General features: G+C 35.5%; 1 protein-coding gene across 3 annotated transcripts in view; it reads right to left on the reverse strand.

Moving 5' to 3' along the window:
* Positions 1 to 23,049, reverse strand: part of LOC150104992 (uncharacterized) — a 768,027-nt gene that overhangs the window by 452,874 nt on the left and 292,104 nt on the right. For all 3 annotated transcript variants that reach the window (XM_090395452.1, XM_090395451.1, XM_090395453.1), the window contains exons 16-17: positions 19,404 to 19,580; positions 5,656 to 5,805 (exon numbers count right to left, since the gene is read on the reverse strand). In XM_090395452.1, coding sequence (XP_090251578.1) covers positions 5,656 to 5,805; positions 19,404 to 19,580 — 327 coding nt within the window. The remainder of the gene's footprint in view (positions 1 to 5,655; positions 5,806 to 19,403; positions 19,581 to 23,049) is intronic.

Below are 23,049 nucleotides of genomic sequence, written 5' to 3' on the forward strand. Positions count from 1 at the left end.
TCATTTTTTTTTCCCCCCTTTTCTTTTCTTTTTTTTTCCCAGGCTCAAAAAAAAGATTGCAAATCTGTACATCTGCAATGTAGGTAATCAAAGTAAAACTATGAAAAAATAAATTAAACACTGAAGATTAGTCATAATAGAGCTTCTTGGTATTAATACCATGAAGCACTATTATGACTAATTAAACAGCACCAAAAGATGGAAAAATAAATCAATTTATTGAACTTACTATTATTTCACAAGTTTTCTACCAAGCATTTTCAGAGCAGAAATTATAACTGTGAGCACACAGGCATCATTAGAAATTACATCATTAGAAACAATCCAAACTGTAACTGAAACAGAACTAATGTCCTAACTTGAGATCTTGGGCAAATTATTGCAACCGTACTTGTTGAGATTGGGGACATGCTTCAAAGCTGATGTTGATTCTAAAAATAGTCTCTCTGACCTATAATGACTTCTATATAATGTCAATTGTTTCCTCCATCTTAACATGGTCAATGTAGCCTGTCCTGTAGGTAGTTCAGACCACAATCTCGTACAGATCTCTTCTTACATGAAACAATACAAACACAATCACTCATATCTATGCATTGTATAGAATTGCAAGAAAGCTAGGTCGGATGATCTACACAAATACTATGCACATTTCCTTGGATGGATTATTACTTCCAGCCATCTGACCCACAGATGTGGGAGAACCCACAGTTCTCCCACAGATGTGCCAAAGCTGTATAAGAGAAGAATCAAGCATACCATAACTGGCTTGCATCCAAAAATCCATCCACCTATACCAAAGCCCAGAATAGTTGCAAGAAACTTGCTCTCACCAAATGGAGGGAAGTGTGAAACCCCACTCACATCATGCCCTCTGATGAAATGATCAGATCTAAAACTCTCAATCCTCATGTGCCCTCCTTTACCTACTGCCTGAGATAGTTGTCTCTCAAGAACTTGAGAAATTTATTTTCCTTATTCCAAGACTATTCAGTCTAACTGAAGTCACTTATATATTTCTATTCCAATCTATACTATTCAATCTAACTGGAGTCACTTATACATTTCTTCTTCATCACCCTCCACATTCTCTGGTCTATAGTAGCATCCAACTAAATATTTCTTCTTATTAACCTCCACCTCACAGCATACTGACTGGAAATCATTGCCACTATTTACATTGGACATAATTTCCCTTTTATTATCAACAGCAATCACCCCCCCCCTCACAGTAAACATCATACTCTTCCATTTCTTCCCATCAGGATATCATGCTTATCCAACCGCATTTTGCTTATTCCAACAATGTTTGGGTGACTAATTCAATCAACAAAACCATTTCATCTCCCTTATTTCTGATGCTGCTATCTGTAAATAAACACAGCAATTCACTTTTAAGTCTATAACAGGTCCTGCCTATGCCATTTAGTTGGGGTTTCCCCTACTCCTAACCATTCGCAACTGCCTTTATCACCACTTAACTTATGTCTCTTCGGACTTAACTACATCCCATACTGCCCAAGCCATCCCATTTCCATACATTCCCATACACACAAATTCACTACTGCTTCCAACATCTACTCTCCATATACTGTGTCTCCCTGTCCACCCAGACTTTCCCCTTTTCCCTGTCCATCTTGCATTCTCATTCTGTCATTATCACTCACAGTACACTATTCTCAGTTACAATAACTTCCGTCTCACCACCTCCACTCTCCTGCTTCACTTCTTACTTCTTCTGCTTTCTTGCTCACATCATTCGTTCCTCCTTGCAGCAATAGTTTCTTTAACTGACCGACACCAAATCCATTCAAATGCAATCCATCACTTTTGTACATTTTCATCTTTCCTTCAAAGGAATCCTACACATTCACAAACTCTACTCCCATTCTTCCTACACAGCTCTCCCAACCACAGCTCCACCTTATTCTTCATATCAATGTTCACTTCAGCATTGCGATTATCATCTGAGTCGCAACCTACATTATAGAGTTTCAGAACTTCTACTAACTCTGAAAACCCTAGCCTAGCCTGATCAGCTTATTCTACTATAGTCTTGGGAACATGATATGGCATTTGCTTCAATAATGAAATATAGTGTATTGGCATAATTAAAAGAATTATAAAAATGGAGGAAAATTCACATAAAAAACTTAATTAACATAGAATTATGCTGCTTAATTCTATGTTAATTTTCACGAAAATATCGTGGGTATTTTAGAATTGTCTATTATTGTTTCATTGCTATTCTGTGATCTTGTACTAATGATGCCTATGATACGTAGGCGAAAATTTTACATTAGTAAAGTTTTTTACATGAGTTTGTACTGCATGTCATTTCTAATTATCCTGCATTACTTTGCATCATCATCAGCAAATAGCTGTATGTCTTTCACAAATCCAACCTAATGTCATCACTGTACTGTTACCTTAAATCTTGCAGACTCATATCCCTCATATACCACTTTTTGATATCTGTCAGTCTGTCAGCCATCCTCTTAGCCAAACTAGTAATTCGTAATCCAATTCCATATCCTCCAACCTATGCAACAGCCTTCCATGCTGTGCCAACAGATTTAGCAAAGTCTAAAAGTATCATGGTGTACCTATTCCTTGTCTAACTCAATAGTCATATTATTAGGCCGTTGATTAGGTCACACATGGACTACTGTGCCCAGATTTGGTCACCTGGTTTTCATAAAGACGAAGAGATGTTGGAAAGGATCCAGAGGTGACTGACTAAAGTAGTTTCAGCCCTCTGGAATGTTGAATGTGAGGAAATATTGAGAAGATACAATTTACAGAGTCTGGTGGATAAGGGGAAGAGGGGAGATATGATAAAGACCTACAAGTTAGTAAGGGGTTGTTATAGGATCAATGTTGGAGAGGTTCTATAGAAAACAGCAAGAGATCGGGGTAGAACTACAAATCATCCATGGAAGCTGTATAAGGAGGGTGTGAGTAGGAGAGTGAGAAGCAGTTTTTTTTATGCAGAGTTGTGAATAATTGGAATGCCTTGCCTGAGAGTATAGTGTCTGCAGAGAATTTGAGTGTGTTTAAAGTGCAGTATGATGAGCTGTGTGCATGACAATAGGACCTCCTAGATGAGTTCTTGACTCCATGGGGGGGAAGGTCTTGGGTGATGATGATGATGATGATGATGATAATAAAAGCAGAGTCTCCATAGCTCAGTTGGTATAGACGAAGTCCTTTGGTCGGAAAGACCTATGTTCAATTCCCGACATGAGGAATCTTTATCTGGTCTCTTTCGACAAAAGGTGAGAGTTAGTCAGTCTCATATAGAAGTGGGGGGGGGTTAACCCAGACTCAGGTTTTTGTCCCTCAGAACAGGCAAACCAGCCCCATGAACACACACGCATGGATTACAGTGAGGAACACTTAAGACTGGTCTCTCCAGCCATAGGTCTAATTCATCAGCTATGATGGTCCTGAGTCTGGATAAAAATAGGGTGATTGAGATGGTGCCGTACCTACCTGTAAAAGGGACTCACGGCTGTTGTATCATAATACAAAATAAATAAATAAAATTATAAAAAGTGAGCAAGTTACTCAAACATGGATTTCTCTTAGTAAATCCATGATGTTTATTGCAAAATTTGTCATTATCTCTCTGTCTCTGTCAATAACACCTTCCAACTTGCATATTACATATGTATTATTATTACACTGGATTCCATAGACTTGTTGGAGGCCTTAAACATTATGCCTAGCACTATACAATATTCGTGAAATATCTTTCATACTTCACTTTCAACTTATTCACAGTCATTGTACCTGCAACAGACTGTGACCACTTATTTCCTATTTCCACTCATTTACCAATCTTCAAGCACAAAATCAAGTCTTCACACTTTTGTAAACCACACTCTTGTTCAATTTCCAAGAATGATCCCTAGTTCTACCACCACTAGAGCTGGAAAAAAAATCTCCTCTGTATCAATCCTGTAAAAACCTTTCAGTAATCTGTAAGTCTCAATCATACCATCCCCTTTTCCACATATGAACCAATATCTATAACCCACAAATCTTTAACCTGTCCTCATAAGGTGCATTCCATAGACTTGTCACCATCTTAATCACTTGCTTCTAGATCCTCTCCACCTCCTCATTCACAAGAAACCAAGGTGACCAGACCTGTGCACAGTAGTCAAAAACTTGCTCATTAGGGCATTCTTCAGTAATCAAATAATCCAATGAGTCGTTTTAGCCACTGTTGCCATATTCCCTCTAAACTTGAACTTCTTATCAACCAACACCACCAGATTCCTGACTTCATCAATTTCCTGGAGTATAGTTCCATCAATATGGTACACAGCTGGTAATCTTGTCATCCCAAAATACATAAGCTTACACTTTGCTACATTAAAATAACATCCATTAACCTTTGTCCATACTGACAATAAATTTAAACCATCCTGCCAAATTTTAACATTACCTTCATCGACTATTGCTCTACCCAGTTTTGCATCATCAGCAAACAACTGAACATTTCACCTCAGATCATTTCATATATCATTAATATACAAATTAAATGGCAGTGGCTCATTGGGGGAAGCTTTAAATGACTCAAGTACAGAGATCTGCAGCATATCACTAGTAACAAGCCTTCTAATGGACTCTACTCCTAAATAAGATACTATCTTGTATCTTTCCATCAACCGCCCTCTTATCCACATCAACTTCATATCTATCTCCATTTATTCATTTATCAAAATTCCATGTGGTATACATTCAAAAGCCTTTCCAAAGTCCAGCAGTATCACTGTGTACCCATTGTCTTTATCCAACTCAGCTGCCATTGTGCAATAAATGAAAGGTTATTGAGGTATGACCTACCCTTCATGAAATCATGTTACCCCCCCCCATATAGTATCCCATTCCTGAATTTTTTGCTTAACCAACTTTTCCAATACTTTGACCACCACACCCAAGATGCTGATTGGTTGATCAGCTACCTAGAAGTGAGACTTAACATAAACAATGTGTTCAAAGGGCACTGGGAATTCCCAAGCGCCCTTGTAATACTTGAGTGCAGATATACCATCTAATTCCATAGATGTATTCACATCAAAGTTCTGTAATATCCTATGCAACTATTTATATATATATATATAAAATATATATATATATATATATTTGCACTCAAGTATTGTGGTCTGAAATAATAATTACTATAGGTTGGAATCCTTTCTTTTAGGATTCCTGATCCCTAAAGCAGTGATGCACTGCTTTAGGGATCAGGTGTTAGATAAATTAGAAGTCTCTGGAGACCAAACATGATATTTTCCAAGTCTCAGACCATACAAGGTGGTCTGACATTGATGATCAAAATTCACTAAATATAAATCATGGTGCAGAATATTATATTTTGATTTGATGATTTGATTTGAATTATGACTGAAGCAAATAAAGTTATTAGTCCATTTTATTGAATAAATTACTTGCATTTTTCTTTTGCTTATTCTTTAATTTTTCCACTGATGAGAGTAAAGTTAAGGAAGAGTATAAAAAAAATGTAAAAAGTAAATGCATTTTTTTTAAAGTACATCTGGTAATATTACATTAAAATATTTTACATTATTTTAAATTCATTAAATTCCACTATAAAATTCATTAGAAATGTTATTATCTTACCAACTGCAGATCACGATTAAAATTACAGTATTGAAAATGCTGATCTAAACGCTTTCTTTGATCCTCCCAAATTTCTTCAAATTTCTTTCTTCTTGCATGAATAAGTGAATTAATTTTCTCTCTATCCTGTATAGCTGCTGATAATGGTTCCTTCGTAAAAAAAATAATAAAATAATAATAATAAAAGAAAAACATTTTAAGAAATTGAAGTGCATATTTTAAAATAAATGTCAGTGAAATTACAGCAATAATTCAAACATACATTAAGAATTTTTCATTTATAAAATTGTAAACAAAATTTATAATATTTTATAAATGAAATATATTTTATTCCAGGATAAATTTTTCATATTTATGATAATATTCTTTATAATGACATATTGTTTAAGAGCTTAAACACATAAGTTAAGGGGATAAAAATCCCTTATTGTTTTTCAGCCAGTAAGCGAAACTAAGATCTTAGTTTCGCTTACTGGCTGAAAAACAATAAGGGATTTTTATCCCCTTAACTTATATCAACCTCGCCAGAAAAAAATAGCCTTTTGGCTTTTCAGCTTAAACACATATTGGATATACGTTTAAGATCTGTTTATGTATTTATACATAAAGTAAACTGAAGAAAACATTCACTGATTCAGCCAAAGAAACAAGCGATGAAGTTGTTTGCAGTAGAAAACTAAGAACTCCATGAAGACTCAGGAAGTAAAGAGAAGGAAAAGAAGACAGCAGAGCAAATATTCTTAACATGTAAATCAAGAGGGGGGGGAATTCAGATAAGCAAAGCAATGTGTTAGAAAGGTGGCAAAATGTTCTAGAAGCTACAGAAATAGCTTAGCAATTGATGAGAGAGCACTGCTAAATGTTTCTTGTTAAATGAAACAAGAAGTATGAGAACAGTGGTAGAAATTTTGAAATAGTCAAAAGGAATGCAATCAAGAATGCTGAATAACGAAGAATTAATGCATAAATGTATTAATGCTTCAATGTATGTTTTCATGAATATCCTATGTGAACATTGGAAAAAATGGCAGAGGAACAGATTGTAATCTTGATTGCAGAATAAGACAGATAGGCATATGGAAGAAGGTATTTACTCCATGATTAATAAGGGAGAGGTCATGGTTGTCAAGCATTCTAACCTTGTCTATTCATGTTGGCGCTATCCTCGGAGTGTTATTACGTTAAAGTCACCCATTAGGAGCATAGGCTGAGGCAGTTGTATTATGATATTATTGAGTTCCATTTCATTTAATTTGAAACCCAGAGGTAAATATATTGAGCATACTGTGATTAGAACCCACCTAGATAGGCAAATCGCTACTGCTTCCAGAGCAGTATTAAGCTGAATATGATGGAAAAGAGTATAATTGCCCAGAAGAATAACTACTCCACCATGTGTAGGGCCATCTACAGTTCTGTTCTTGCACATAAGGGTGATATTTCTGAAGGTAGGATCCTCACTGGGTTTTAAATAAGTTTCCTGAAAAGAGAAACCGAAATGTTTGTGCTTCTACAGCAGATGACTGATATCATCAATATTCTGTTGAAATCCATGACAGTTCCATTGTAAACATTTTCTTGTTTAGACTTCGTAGACGTGTCTGATTTCCTAGAGGTTGAGGATTTGTCCTTATTTGGGGTTTATTCTCCCAAAATGTTTTCACAAGTATCATTTGAAACCATCTTTGGAGTGGAACCATACATTGTGTAATTGATGTGCTCAACAAAGAAACAGTCACAATTGTAATGTTCACGTATGGTGAAATTATCGAATGGTGGAATAGATATACGAGTTTGAGTTGCTGTTGACATTTTCTGGATCTTAGAGCAGGGGGGGGGGGATACAAAAAGAAAGTTAGTTGGCTAACTTTCTTTTTGTATCCAAATATGATATGTTTTGTTCTGTTTTTATTTTTTATATTTTTTTCTCATCTTTCCACTTCTGACATGCATGGAAGTATGCTGGATGATCTCTCTCTGATCTCTCTTACACATTTAGCTTTCTTTACAGAGTAAAATTGGTTATCATGCTCTTTACTACCACATTAGGCACAAGTGACAGACCACAATGGGCGAATGGGGCTTGTCCATATTTCTGCCATTTGAAGCATCTTAGTGGATTAGGGATGTAGAGTTGAACAGGACAATTGAGATACCCTGCTTTAACAGATGTTAGAAGCTTAGCAGTATCAAATGTAATGATGATGTTTCTAGTTGGAACTAGGTGACTATCCCTACGGATCATGATGCACTTCATACCTGTCATCCCCTGATCTTTCAGCTTTGAACAAATCTTCTTATCAAGAACATTTAGGAGATCCCATTCTGAGATCACTCCTTTACAGGAATTGAGTGTTTTATTGGGTGTAACTGTTATTGTTATTCCATTGATGTTGACTCTGGGTAGTTTTTTGGAATGTTGTGAATATGATGTTTCAATGAGGACATCACCTAGTTTCTTAACTGTTTTGGGAGAACGTGCCAGCCTTTCTATACCCTTTTGAATGAAGAAGAGTGATATTTTCCCTATTGGTTTTTCACCTGTAGCATGGATGATTAGAAAAACTGGTACATTTATACTGGTATCACATCTTTTGTTGCTTACTTCTGTTATCAAAAGGCGTATCAATGGTATCAAAACTTGCTTCGGGTTTTATTAGGGCACCTGAAACAATTAAGTATGAAGGATTCCTGCTTGAGTGATTTTTTTGTTCAGCACCAGAGCTCCCCAGCCTGGTGCCAAATAGTGGCCATCCATTACACATGGATGGCCACTATTTGGCAAGCAATGAGTGCACTTAGAAGTAGAATGCCAGAACCCCAGATGCTATATGAGCACCATAATAAACATTGGGTCTTGTCTCCCCGAACCATGGAGAAGGAGACTTGCGGCAGCACCCTTGACCCTTAAGGCAAGCCCACTAGTTAATTGAGCTTGGCTTGGCCATTCAGGACTGCCCATCTTGCTGAAGCAGAGGCCAAAGTAGTGCAAGACCAAAAGGTCCCCCCCCCCCACACTTTCTGGATGTCCACAGGTCATGCTGCACAGCACCCATGGCATCAAGCCATTGAATCCCAGTGATGGTAGTCTGAAAGATAGGATAGTAAAAAAAGATTGAGGAGAAGTGGAATGAAAATACATGAAGAAAAGCAAAGAAAAAGAGGAAGAATGAAAAGGGCCAGTACCATCTGGAAGGTTTCTTTCACCTTGCAAAATGATCACTTAGTAGCTAAACAGTTTCATCTGCTCTGTCACCTCTCTACCATCCTCACAAACGAGGGGTAACAGATGATGGTCCCAGGGGGGCTGGTGGAGAAGACTCTTGAATGAACTACAAGATGATGAGAGTTTATTTTTCACTTGGTTAGACTATAATAAGTTTAGTTTAATCCTTTATCCAAGTGTCAGCAAACAAAGTTTGTGCCTGAAAGTATCTTTAGGACAGGGGTAAGGTAGTACAACACCAGGAAACTCGTTGCAAAGGTGGAGAAAGTTCTCATCACTCCTAACTCAGTATCTTCCATAATGCAAAGCACATCTCCTTGCAGATATGTGTAATGCTATGCATTAAGGCAAGGGCCACTACCCAGGGCCGGCAGAAGTGGGCATGCGGAGCACGCGGAGCATGCGGGAGCTTCCGCAAGGGAACAGTTCATAAGTTAATTTTTAAGAAACAAAATTTTTATCATAAAAACAAAAAATTCTTAGAATGATCAATATTAAAATAAATAAGGCTAGATATACTGAATAAAAATTATAAAAAAAAAGTATATTTCTGCCTCTTAAATCAGCCGGCTGTTTACAATTTTGCAGCTAGAAAAGGCTAAATGCTTGCCTGCAGAATGTTGTGTCTACTACAATCTATCTAAAGTGAAACGGTGAACGGTTTTTATGCGCAGAAACGAATTTTCATACAAAACATTTGATGCTAGTTAACCAGTCATGTGGTATGCATCTCAGTAGGCTAATGACAGTAGCACAGTGCCGACTATTATTTCGTCTCTGTGTCATGTTGTGTAATAATTTCTTGTGGGTATAAAACAGAAATGGAATCAAAAATTAAAAAAAAATTATTCGGTGCACAAAATCCTAAGCATCATGCTGCGAAAGAATCAGATATTAAGAAACAAACTGGGACTCTTAATAAATTTGTTAAAATATTAAAATATTCTGATGCAGATTGTAACCAACTAGATACAACAGAAATCAGAGTCGAAGAACCGTACACATCATCCAATTTGCATAAAAGTACTATTGCAACTATTGAACAAGACAATTGAACATGATTTAAGTGAAAAATAGTTAGGATTTAGTCAACTACAACAAGATTTAGTTGTAGTTGACTACGAAACTAACACATTGTTAGTGTCTGTAAATTTAGAAGATCCAGGTGAATGGGGAAATATTGATGAAAAATTACGAGTCGTTTTAAGTGAAATGGGACCTGTTCAAAATAAAAATATAATATATTCCTGAGATACATATGGTCGTAAATTTGGTGACACATATTATAACAGAAAAATGGAAAATGGGAGCTTGTGCCAAGAACATGGCTCGTTTATTCCGAAACTTTAAATTCTGTTTTTTGCTTTTGTTGCAAACTTGTCGCACCTACTGAATCAACTGAATCACCTACTGAGTCTTGTAGACAGTTATAACGATTGGAGAAATGTAAGTACACCTTTACATAGACATGAGACTAGTTTAACTCATATAAAAAATTTCTTAAAATGGAAGGAACTTGATAAAAATTTAAAAAAACAAAACTGCTATTGATTTCCAGAGTCAAAGAATGTATGAAATGGAAAAGAAACAATAGTCAAGTGTTTGAGAACGCTTGATTGAAATTATAAAATTCCTTTGTAGTCAAAATTTAGCTTTTTGCAGATCATCTGATAAACTATATGAAAGGAATAATGGCAATTTTTTAAAATTAGTTGAACTGTTTGCAAAGTTTGATCCCGTTATGGAAAATCATGTTGAAAGGGCCCTACAACGAAAAAATAGGGTACACTATTTGAGTAAAGACAGTCAAAATGAAATATTGGAAACTTTAAGTAACGCAATCAGGGATACAATTTTATTATCAATTTGAAAATCTAAATATTTTTTCATAATTTTAGACTGCACACCTGATGCTAGTAAAACAGAACAAATGACCATTATTATTCGCTTTGTTTCCTGTGACAATGGAATTGTCAAGATCAGAGAAAACTTTTTAGGTTTTGCAGATATATCAGATTCCACAGGACGTGGTTTATATGCAACAATAATGGAACAACTGGAAAATGGAACATTCCCATTGAAAACATGCGAGGTCAAGGGTATGACAATGGGGCAAATATGAAAGAGAAAAAATATGGGCTCCAAAATTTGCTTTTGAACAAAAATCCTCGAGCTTTTTACATGCCATGTACTGCTCATACTCTAAATTTAATCATTAACGATGCAGCCAAAGTGAATGCAGATACAATTAGTTTCTTTGCAATTATTCAAGAAATATAAAATTTCTTTTCATTCTCTTATAAACGTTGGGCAATCCTTTTAAAGTTCGTAAAAAAATTAACATTGAAACAGCCATCAGAAACGCGATGGGAAAGTAAAATTAATGCAATCCACCCTCTATGATATCAGTTAGGAGAAATTTATGATGCACTTTTTAAAATTTAAATAATGAAAATTTTAATAAAGAAACTCAGCATGAAGCACAAATATTATGTGCTAAAATAAAGGACTACAAATTTATTTGCTCTCTTATAACTTGGCATGATTTACTTAATAGAATAAACCCTTTGAGTAAAATGCTTCAAGACAAAAATATGAAGATTACACTTGCTTCGGGATCTATCGAAAACTTAAAAATATTCTTACAAGAGTATCGAGCAGATACAAATTTCAAAGAAGTTCTAAAAACGGAAAAGAACTGAGTGAACAGGTGGATGGAGAACAAGAATTTAAAACTGGTATGGAAGTTCGACAACGAAAGAAGACACGACAATTGGACTATGAGAATCATGACGAAACGCCACAATCGTCAGAAGATAAATTTAGAGTGAATGTGTTTTATACACTTCTAGATGTTGTAATGTGTTCGTTAATAGAATGTTTTGAACAACTAAAAACATATTATGATAATTTCAATTTCTTGCATAGATTACTACAAATTAATAATGAAGATTTATGAAAAAATTGTGACGATTTAGAGATTCTCTTGAAGGACTGCGACAATAGAGACGTAAATGCAATAGAACTATATGATGAGTTATGTGCTTTCTGGGATATTTTTCAGAAGGATAATTTAAATATTCAAAAGGAATTCACAAAATTTAAATTTGTGAATTCCTTTTCCAAGTTGAAATTGATTAAAACCTACTTAAGAACAAATATGTCACAAAAAAGGCTTGTTAGTTTGGTGTTAATAGCTATTGAAAATGATATATGTGCGGAATTAGACATTAATACCATTATTTCTAATTTTGTGAATATGAAATCAAAAACATTAAAATTTTAATTAAAAAAATTGTAAGTATATTTAGGTAATTTAATTTATTTTCTGTTATTCTGTAAAGATGTTATTTTTTGAATACTTTTATTAAATGTTCTAATTATTTCAGAATTCTTTTCTTATTTTCTCATCTATCTTGAGTTTCTTTTATTTTACTAAAAGATAGTTCCACTTATAAAAATTATTAAAAATTTTTTCCAAGTTACTAAGAATTTAGTAACTTGTAAAATGCAAGAATTTTTTAAACTTTAGTTCAAATAAATTTTAACCTTAATTAAAATTCATTTTAATTTTGTTAGCAATTCGGGTCAGTGAGAAGGATATAATCCCTGTGTCATTATATTCAGTGATTAAAGTAAAGTGGCTTTATCAAAATTTGCTTTAACTTTTGAGAATTTTTTTAATATTTTTGAAGGTTTATAACGATTATCCTTCCTAGTCAACACCCCCAGTTAGTTACATTTAGCAAACCAACGTGTGGCTGTTCTGTCAAAATTTATTTAAGACATTTCAAATAATTTAAATTTTTATTATCATAAAAGAACCACACACTCCCGGATCGTTACATGGGTGCTTAGATAGAAATTGCATGCAGGTGGCAAAGACCCTAGTGCTAGCTCTACGACTACACATACTGGTTTCGACCTTTATTGAGGTCTCATCAGTGGGAGCCAGGCTCAGTAGTGGAGACACCAAGGCAGAAGCAATGAGAGGTCATCCCAACCTATAGGAGTTGCCAAAGGGTGTACAATCTTATTATTAAATTACTCTGGATTCAAAGAAAGATGTTGAGAGTATATTTTTCACTTGGTTCGACTATAATAAGTTTAGTTTAATCCTTTATCCACGTGTGAGCAAACAAAGTTTGCACCTGAAAATATCTTCAGGACTGGGGTAAGGTAGAACAACAACGGACAACTCGTTGCAAAGATGGAAAACATCTTTTTCTGAATCTGGAGTAATTTAATAATAAGCTTGTACACCCTTTGGCAACTCCTATAGGTTGGGATGACCTCTCATTGCTTCTGCCTTGGTGTCTCCACTACTGGGCCTGGCTCCCACTGAACAGACCTCGATAAAGGTCGAAACCAGTATGGGTAGTGGCCCTTCCCTTAATGCATAGCATTACACATATCTGCAAGGAGATGTGCTTTGCATTATGGGAGATACTGAGTTAGGAGTGATGAGAACTTTCTCCACCTTTGCAACGAGTTGCCTGGTGTTGTACTACCTTACCCCAGTCCTGAAGATACTTTCAGGTGCAAACTTTGTTTGCTCACACTTGGATCAAGGATTAACCTAAACTTATTATAATGAACTACAAACTGCAAACAAATACATGATGACAGATCCAAATATAAAACCACCAAGATTCAATCTACCTCGACACCTCAGGAGTCAGCCAAACAGTTCATTAGCCTCAAAATACAAGTAGCCAAGTGTTGAAGTGTAACTTCAAGCACAAACTTTGTTTGCTTACACTCGGATAAACAATGAAACCAAAAATATAATTTCTTGACATCCTTAATTTACTTTATAAATAAAGTGTACCTTCAACCATCCAACAATATAGTAAATTGTATATTTAAATATGTGCCAATATTGTCTAAATTATAGATTAAGTGTTTCTGTGAGATATGTGAGTGGAGAAGGTGGAAGAACATGTTGTTTGGAAAATTTTTCTTAGGAGATATTATCATAAATTCATTGTTTTTGTTAGCACACCGATACAACATGGCAGTGAAAGGCAGTTCATTGCGTAGATCTGAGAGAAGACAAATAAAGTAAACAACATGGATTTCTCAAAAATGGTACAGTGCCATCGATGCAGTATGTATGCTTGGGAAGATGTCACAGATGGTTATGTAAAAAAGCTGAATAACAGTTAAGAATCAGTGTGGTGTAGGAAAAACAATATTCTGATGGAACATGAGACTTGCTTAAATATGAGATTAAATAGTTTAAATATGAGTAGAGAAACATGATGTCATAAATGACACCATTGTTGAAGATTGTGTAAAAGTTCAGAGAGTGTGTGGAAGTGATAGCAAGGAAGAGACTGCAATTAAGAATAAAGTAGGTGATAACAATGTTGAAAAACAGAGTGCAATTAACAGTAAGATGTTGAGCGAGGCTGATTGCAAACAAGTATTTGTGTGGGACTGATAATAAAATAGTGAGAGTGAATAATAGCAAAAAAAGGATGCAAAAGCTGAAAGCAAAGTTGGTGAAGATGAGGAGAGATGAGGTGGATGCAAAGTGAAATGAAGAAAATTGTGGTAAAGTATGGAAGACTGAAGAAGTAAAAAACAAATGATGTCAGTCTGAAATAGGTAATAAAGACCCCCCCCTCCCCAACACACACACACACACCTGTCCCGAATCGTGTTGTATGGTGAATCAATTATTAGGGGTGATTAGGGGTGGAGTAAACAAGAAAATGCACAAGGTTTGTTTTATGGGAGATAAAATGAATAGAGTGATTGAGGCATTCCAGATGAGGAGTAAGGAAGCAAATGAGTTTGTAGTGGTTGTACGGATAAATGATTTAAAATGGAACAAGGAGAATATAAGAATGGATATTAGGAGGTTGTTGAGAGGGATAAAAGATAATAGTGTTACAGAAAAAGTAGTTATTGTGTTGCCCTGGTATGACAGTGATGAGATGAGCTGGAGAGAAGGAATTATGAACAATATGTTAGCAGAAATGTGTCAAGAGAAAGGAGTGCAGCTTGTTAACGTGTGGAATGAGTTTGTGGAAGAATTGAACAGCATAAGACTGCATTCAAATGGTTTTTGGTGTGAGTCATTCAGAGAGACTACTGCTGGAAGGGAGAGTAATTAGTGCAGAAAATTAATCTGAGCAAGTAAGAAGCAATGTGAAAGAGTGGGAGAGTAAGGAAGGAGAGAATGAAGTGGTGCTGATGAATGAAGTGGGTAGCATGAGTCTAGGGAATCATAGAACAGTATGCAAGACAAACAGGGATATGGGAAGATTTATGGTGGACAGAGGAACACAGTGTGTGAGAAAAGTTGATACTCCAAGAGGATGTGAATATGTGTGTAGACAAAAAGGATGACATGGGATGTATGCAAAACATTCTGAAGAAGGTTCTGGGATGAGTAAGGAGAAAAAAAATGGCTCGAGGAAAGTATGGAGAAATCACATATAAAAAGTGGTATCAGTGACACTTCTTATAGATACAAGAATGAGCTGTTATGTTTGTATACCAATCCTAGATGCATCAGAAACAATTGAAAATGAAATGATTGTATAGATTGAGTTCGTTCACCCACAGATTGTTGGAATAAGTGAACCATGTTTGGATGAAGATGACATCCTGAAAGGAATAGAAATGGAAGGGTATGATTCATTTCAACAAGATAGAAAGGATAAAAAGGGAGGTGGAGTGTTATTGATGATAGAAAAAAGAATTATGTCCATACAAGGTAGTAATGCAAGGGGGAGAAATAATGGCAGTAGTTTTGAAGCATTATGGTGCAAGATAGAAGTGAATAGAATGAAATTTTGCAATAGATTTTGCAAAGGCTTTTGATAGAGTACCTCATGATAAATTGATAGTCAACTAGAGCAGATGGGGTTGGATATTAGATTAGTGCATTGGATTGGAGACTAGCTATCTGATAGGTATCAACAAGTTGTGTATGGGGAAGCGATATCCAGGAAAATGAAAGTCACTAGTGGAGTGCCTCAGGGGGGTCTGTTTTAGAGCCATTACTGTTTAACTTGTATATTAATGACATAGGTGAAGATTTGGATGGAGATATTCAGTTGTTTGCAGAATGATGCAAAGTTGGGACGAACCATGAAGAGTAGTGAAGATGTTGTGGCCTTGCAAGAAGACTTGAATAAATTAGTGATTGGGCACAGAAATGGGGATATGAGTTCAATGTTGCAAAATGGAAGGTTTTAAAATTTGGCAAACAAAGATGGGATGCAGAATTTATGCTTGGTGAGGATATATTGTTGGAGGTGGAAGAAATAAGAGATATGGGGGGTGATAGTGGATAAGGATCTGAAATTTAGGGGATACATCACCAAAATTGTGAAGACAACACAAAGTCATCTGGGAATGATGCGGAAGACACTGACGTGTAGAAGTAGGGAGATTCTTGTTACTTTGTATAAGGCTTTGATTAGGCCACACATGAATTATTGTGCCCAAATTTTGTCACCTGGTTTTCAGAAGGATAAAGAGATGTTGGAAAGGGTCCAAAGGCAACTGACTAAGGTAGTTTCTGACCTCTGGAATGTCGAGTATGAGGAAAGATTGAGAAGATGCAACTTGCAGAGTCTGGTGGACAGGAGGAAGAGGGGAGATATGATAGAGACCTACAAGTTGGTAAGGGGTTGTTATAGGATCAATGCTGGAGAAGTTCTACAGAAAATAGTGGGAGATCGGGGCAGAACCAGAGGTCATCCCTGGAAACAGTATAAAGAAGGTGTGAGTAGGGGAGTGAGAAGCAGGTTTTTTTTGGCAGAGTTGTAAATGATTGGAATGCCTTGCCTGAGAGTGTGGTGTCTGCAAGGGGTTTGAATGTGTTCAAGGCACTGTATGATGGGCTGTGTGTGTGTGATAAGGACCTCCCAGATGAGTCCTTGACCCCATGAGGTCTTGGGGTAATAATAATAATAATAATAATAATAATAATAATAATAATGTAGCCAGCAAAAAAAAAAAAAGAATGATTATGATAGGATGGCATTCATTGGAAAAACTGGTATATGGAAAATTGCTGCTGCAGGGAATATAGTTGAGATTAAAGAGCAGTTCATAAAGGTCTCTCATCCTTGCAAATGTAACATCATGAAGAATTTTAGAGTAGTGGATGCTGAGGAGGAGAGATTATGATGATATATCACTGCATATTTTGAAGGAATGTGCAAAGGAGTCGACAAGACTGTACTGCTTAATAAAGGACATGACAGAATTCAAGCATCAAATTATAGTCCAATCTGTGTGTCAAGTAATGTGGTTAAAGTGTTGGAGAGGAGGTGAGAATCAGGATCCAGAATTAGTTAACAACAGTACTATTGTCTTTGATGGATAGCATGGATTTGCTAAATGGAGGTCATGTTTTAGTAATCTACTTACCTATTACAATTAGTTGACAGCAACATTGGACATGGGAGATAGATATACAGTAGCATATCTAAACTTTGCAAAGTCTTTTGATAAATTACCACATGATAAATTGACATTCAAATTAGAGCAGTTGGGGATTGGATGTTAGACTAGTGTATTGGATTGGAGATTGGCTGTCTGAAAGGGAGCAACAGGCTGTATATGGGAGGAAGCAATATCCCAGAAGAGGAAAGTCACTAATGGCTCTATTTATGGGCCATTGCTATTTAACTAATATATTATGATATTGGGAAGATTTGAATCAGGATATTTAGTTCTTTTGCAGACAACTTTGCCAATGTGACAACTTTACAGCTTATGCATGTGTCCCTGTAATTTCAGGTCTACAGTAAAAATTAAACAGACTTTTAGCTTTGACAAAGGAATGGGATTGCAGTTTTAATTTTAATAAGTGCAAGATGTAGTATTTTGCAGTACAGAGATATAAGAGTGTGTAATACATTGATGGAATTGTGCTTCAGAAAGTGAATGAGATTTGGGGATCTGAGGATCATAGCTGATGGTAGACTGAAGGTTAGAGAGTATGTTGCAAGTGTTACAAAGACTGCATAAAACATTGTCACTATGATAAGGAGTACACTCATATGTAAAGATAGGAAGGAAGTTGTGTCACTGTATAAAGCACTGGTCACATCACACTTGTACTACTGTGCTCAGGTTTTCATTGTGATGTAGAAACATTTGCGAAAGTTCAGAGATGAGTGACTAAAACAATATCAGGACTCTGGAATGTTAGCTATGGAGAGATTAAAGGAATATAAATTACAGAGTTTAGTGTATAGGAAGAGAAGAGGTGATATGACAGAAACATTTATATTAGCGAGTGGATTTTATCAGATTAATACAGAGGGGATTATCAAAAGAGTAGAAGTTGACAGGAGAAGAACCAAAAGCCAGCCCTGGAATTTGTACAAGAGTATGGTGAAAAAGAGTGTGAATGGTGTGTGAAAATTTTGAGGGTATGAATGTAATACATTAATAGAAGATGTTGTTAATGCAGGGAGTGTTAAAGATTTTAAGGTTCAATATGATTTTAGTGAACTTTCCATGATACTCATTATTATCATGTTTGCACACACTAACTCCATGGAGGGCAGGATTATTATTATTACACCCTCCATGGAGTCAGCAGACTCATCATGGGCGGTTCATTCAACTGACAACATATTTATCATACCAAATCTTAAAATTCTTAGCACTCTTTGCATTAACAACACATTTTGGTAATGTGTTCCATTCATTGATAATTCTCCATGTAAAAAACCTACTCCTCACATCCCTCTTCATCATACTCTTGCATAACTTCGATCGATGAAACTGGCATGGTAGGGATCAACTGAATAAATTTATATGGAATAAGAGAGATATTAGTTAAAACAGTAAATTAGCTGTGTACAACAGTGTTCAACACTCGTTTGAACTTATGGATCAGAGAGCTGAGTTAGAAATAAAACAGTTGATTGAAAACTCAAGGCTACAGATATGAGAGATCTGATAAAAATTAAGGTGGTGAACAGATGGCATCATTGAAAGAATTATGTTTAAAGTGAGGATATTAAGAAAGAACTTGATATTGTTGGCATTCAGAAATGTGTGAGCAGAACTATTCTAAGATGGTACAGTCACTTAAACAGAATGGTGAAGGAATGGTTAACAAAATGTGTTTCTTGCCCTGATAGCAGGAATACATTTTTATTGATATTAATATTGTTATTAATGATATTGATATCATTCCCTTTATTCACACTATAGCATCACTGACAAACATCTGAATCTTTTCCTTAAATCATCCCTGATACATTAAACAACAATGGTACAAATACAGATTTTTGTGTGAACACCATTGGCCAACTGGTTTCTCCTTCATTGTGTTTCATCAAATTCCATTATAGGATTTCACGGAACAGAACTTAATAGTCTGTCTATTAGTCAACCTCTTATCCATGTCAAAGGTATTGATATGAATCAATACCCATTTGATCTAATTTATATAATATTCCATGCAGAATCAAATATTGTGTCATTTTCAAAAATAAGATTATTAATCAATAGAGGAAAATTCAGAATTACTTACCACTTCATTTATTTTAGCAATCAGCTGATCAGCTTCATTTTTAGAAAATTTAAAAAGTTCAAGAACTGTAGGTTTATTTATTTCATGATCATGAAGATATGATTCAGATTTGGTGATGTCCAAAGGTAAAGTTGTTTTTTGATACTGGATTTCCTGTGCTTCAACTACACTGTCAAGCTGAAAATGAAATATAGCATTAATAGATCATGAATTATTATTATTATGGTATCTCCATGTAGTTAAGTGACTCATTACAGGAGACCCACACTAACTTCATACACACAATACCTATCATACCTCTCCTAAAATTCATTCGCTGACAGAGTTATAAGTTGTCACTCACAACTACTTCTGAAATCCATTCTGCTTGTTCAACACTCTCCAAGTAAAAAGTATAACCTAGTTCTCTCTCTATCTGTTTGAAATTTTTGTGTGTGTGTTAATCTTATAGAATTCCTTTAGTAACTTATAAGTTTCTATCATGTTCCCTCTTTTCTGCCTATCGACCAAGCTATGCAACTTACATACTTTCAGTCTATATTCACAGGGCACATTCATAACATGGTTTGGTTACTCATCTCTGGATCCTCTATATCACCACCTGATCCCAAGAAACTCAGGTGACCAAATGTGTGCACAGCAACCAAGATGCAACTGAATTATAGTCTTCTAAAAAGAGATAACAACCTCCCTATCTTTACTTGTTAATGTTTTTTTAATATCCAAGTAACACTTTGAGCTATTTTGCCAAATTATGCAATTTGTTTTCTGAATCATCATTATTCCAAATCTTCAACTTCATCAATTTCCTGCAATCCCTCAATGCGATATACAGTATGTAATGTTTCATCCCAAAGTGCATATCATTACATTTTGTAACATTAAATTAGCAACCTTATCGATGTCAATTTATTAAAATCATACAGGATATCTAAAATACCTTTATAAACTATTGTCCTCCTCAGTTCTGCATCGAATTTCACACCTTAAATCATTCTCTATATCATCATTATCATCACGAACCATGGGCTCACTGCCGTTGGTGTCCGATGCCTCCTTCACTATCTTCTTCCACCTTTCTTTGTCCAATGCACAGTGTCAGTAACACTCATTCCACACCAGTCCTTTATATTGTCTACATTCTCTGTATGGTCAACCTCTTCTCTTTAAACCATCCAAAATACCAAACACAAATAAATTTAGTTTAATCCTTTATCCAAGTGTAAGCAAACAAAGTTTGCACCTGAAAATATCTTCAGGACTGAGGTAAGGTGGTGCAACACCAGGCAATTCCGACCAAAGGTGGACCAAGCTCTCATCACTCCTTGTCTCAGTATCTCTCATAATGCAAAACATATCTCCTTGCAGACATGTATAATACTGCTATGCATTAAGGGAAGGGCCACTACCCAGACCGGTTTCAAACTTTATTGAGGTTTCGTCAGTGGGAGGTATACCCAAACATGGAGATACTAAGGCAGAAGCAATAGGAGAGATCATATACACCTATATGAGTTGCCAACAGGTGTACCACCTTATTATTGAATTATTCTGGATTTAGAGAAAGATGGTGGAAGTTTATTTTGCACTCTGTTAGACTATAATAAATTTAGTTTAATCCTTTATCTAAGTGTAAGCAAACAAAGTTTGTGCCTGAAAATATCTTCAGGACTGAGGTAAGGTGGTGCAACACCAGGAAACTCCGAGCAAAGGTGGACCAAGCTCTCATCACTCCTTGTCTCAGTATCTCTCATAATGCAAAACATATCTCCTTGCAAACATGTATGCTGCTATGCATTAAGGGAAGGGCCACTACCCAGACCGGTTTCAACCTTTATTGAGGTCTCGTCAGTGGGAGGCAGACCCAAATGTGGAGATACTAAGGCAGAAGCAATAGGAGAGGAAACTTTGTTTGCTTACACTTGGATAAAGGATTAAACTAAATTTATTATAGTCTAACCAAGTGCAAAATAAACTTCCAACCAAACATAAATGTCTTTATCTTCCGGTCCTCACTTATTCTACAGATGTGTCCAAATAATTGCAGCTTCCGTTTTATAATCTTCTGCATGATTCTCTTTTGGTTGTATCTTCCGATAGAGCTCTTCATTTGTTATTTTCTTTACCCATCTTATTCTTAGAATCTTCCTGTAACAAGTTCTTTCAAATGCCAAAATTCTTTTTCTCGATTCCTTATTTATTACCCATGTTTCAGATCCACACAGTACACCACTAAAGATGAATGTTTTCAGTACTTTTAGTTTTGTTTGCAGGCTGATCACTTTACTTTTCCAGATGTTATCCATGGCCTTCAGATTTGTTCTTCCCTTTGCAATCCTGATCTTTATTTCTTTTTCACAGTGCAAATCATACTCATTTTCCTTCCCAAATATGTGAATTGTTCTACATTTTCTATATCAATTCCATCCACTTGCATGTTTTGTTTCATGTTCTTCTCACCAAATACCATTATCTTTATTTTTTTTTCCAAGTTCATAACAAGTCCAAATCTCTTCCCTTCCTCATTTAACAGTTTCATGTTTTTTTGTAGTTCTCTTTCATCTTCTTCAATAATAACAATGTCATCTGCAAATCTCAGATTGTTAATTCTCATCCCATGCATCTTCCTTCAGTTTATCCATTGCTCTTTCTAAATGTATGATAAAAACGCTTGGTGATATTGGTCCCCCCCCGTGTAGTACCTCTGCTTGTTCCAAACCATTTCCCCAAATCATCACCTATTCAAACTGCTGCAACTGCATTCTTATAAACATCTTTTAATAAAGCTATTAGTTTTTTTATCAATTCCATAGGATTCCAGAACTTCTAATGTCACTTTCTGGTCAATACTGTCAAATGCTTTCTGAAAATCAACAAAGCAAGTATATATCCTTGATGAGCCTTTGGACTCCCTGGAGGTGTCAAGTAATAATAATAATAATAATAATATGTTTTTGTTTTTTCTCCTATCTTTCTCTGCTATTAACCTCATTGTCAAAATCTGCTGAACTGTAGTTCTATCCTTCCTAAATCCTGCTTGCTCATCTGCAAGGTATGCTTCCAATTGTGTTCTCAATCTTTCTGTCAATATCATCAGATTCACTTTACCAAGGTGACTTGTCAAGGCAATTGTTCTATAATTTTTACAGTCTAGCTTATTTCCTTTCTTGTAAAATTTTATCCTTTCTTTTAAGCTTACATGGTGATCCGAATACATTTTTGAAAATTATGGAGACAACTACCGTGTTTGAATAAAAACTTTAGTTTAATATAACTAAAATTTTCAAAAATGTAAAATTTTATAATATTGATTTCACCCACTCCTCTGGCATTTTCCCTTCTTTCCACACCATATTACATAGCTGGTGCATTTCTGTAACCATACTTTCACCACCATATTTAATCATTTCTCCAGTGATGTTATCATTACCTGTACTCTTGTTGCATTTTAGCCGTCCTATTGCTTTTTCTACCTCTCCTCTTAAAATGTCCATATCATGCTCATTACCTGGTGGTGATATCTACTTCAATTCTTCAGTCAGTTTCCCAACACCATCTAAATCTAGTTTTTCTTCATGTAATAACTCGCTACAGTATCTTGTCCACCGCTGTACAATTTTTTCTTTATTCATCAATACTTGGCCTT

This window comes from Typopeltis vanoorti, chromosome 7, assembly GCF_054136105.1.
Source record: "Typopeltis vanoorti isolate ZY-2024b chromosome 7, IOZ_Tvanoo_1.0, whole genome shotgun sequence".
In the NCBI taxonomy this organism is placed as follows: domain Eukaryota; kingdom Metazoa; phylum Arthropoda; class Arachnida; order Uropygi; family Thelyphonidae; genus Typopeltis; species Typopeltis vanoorti.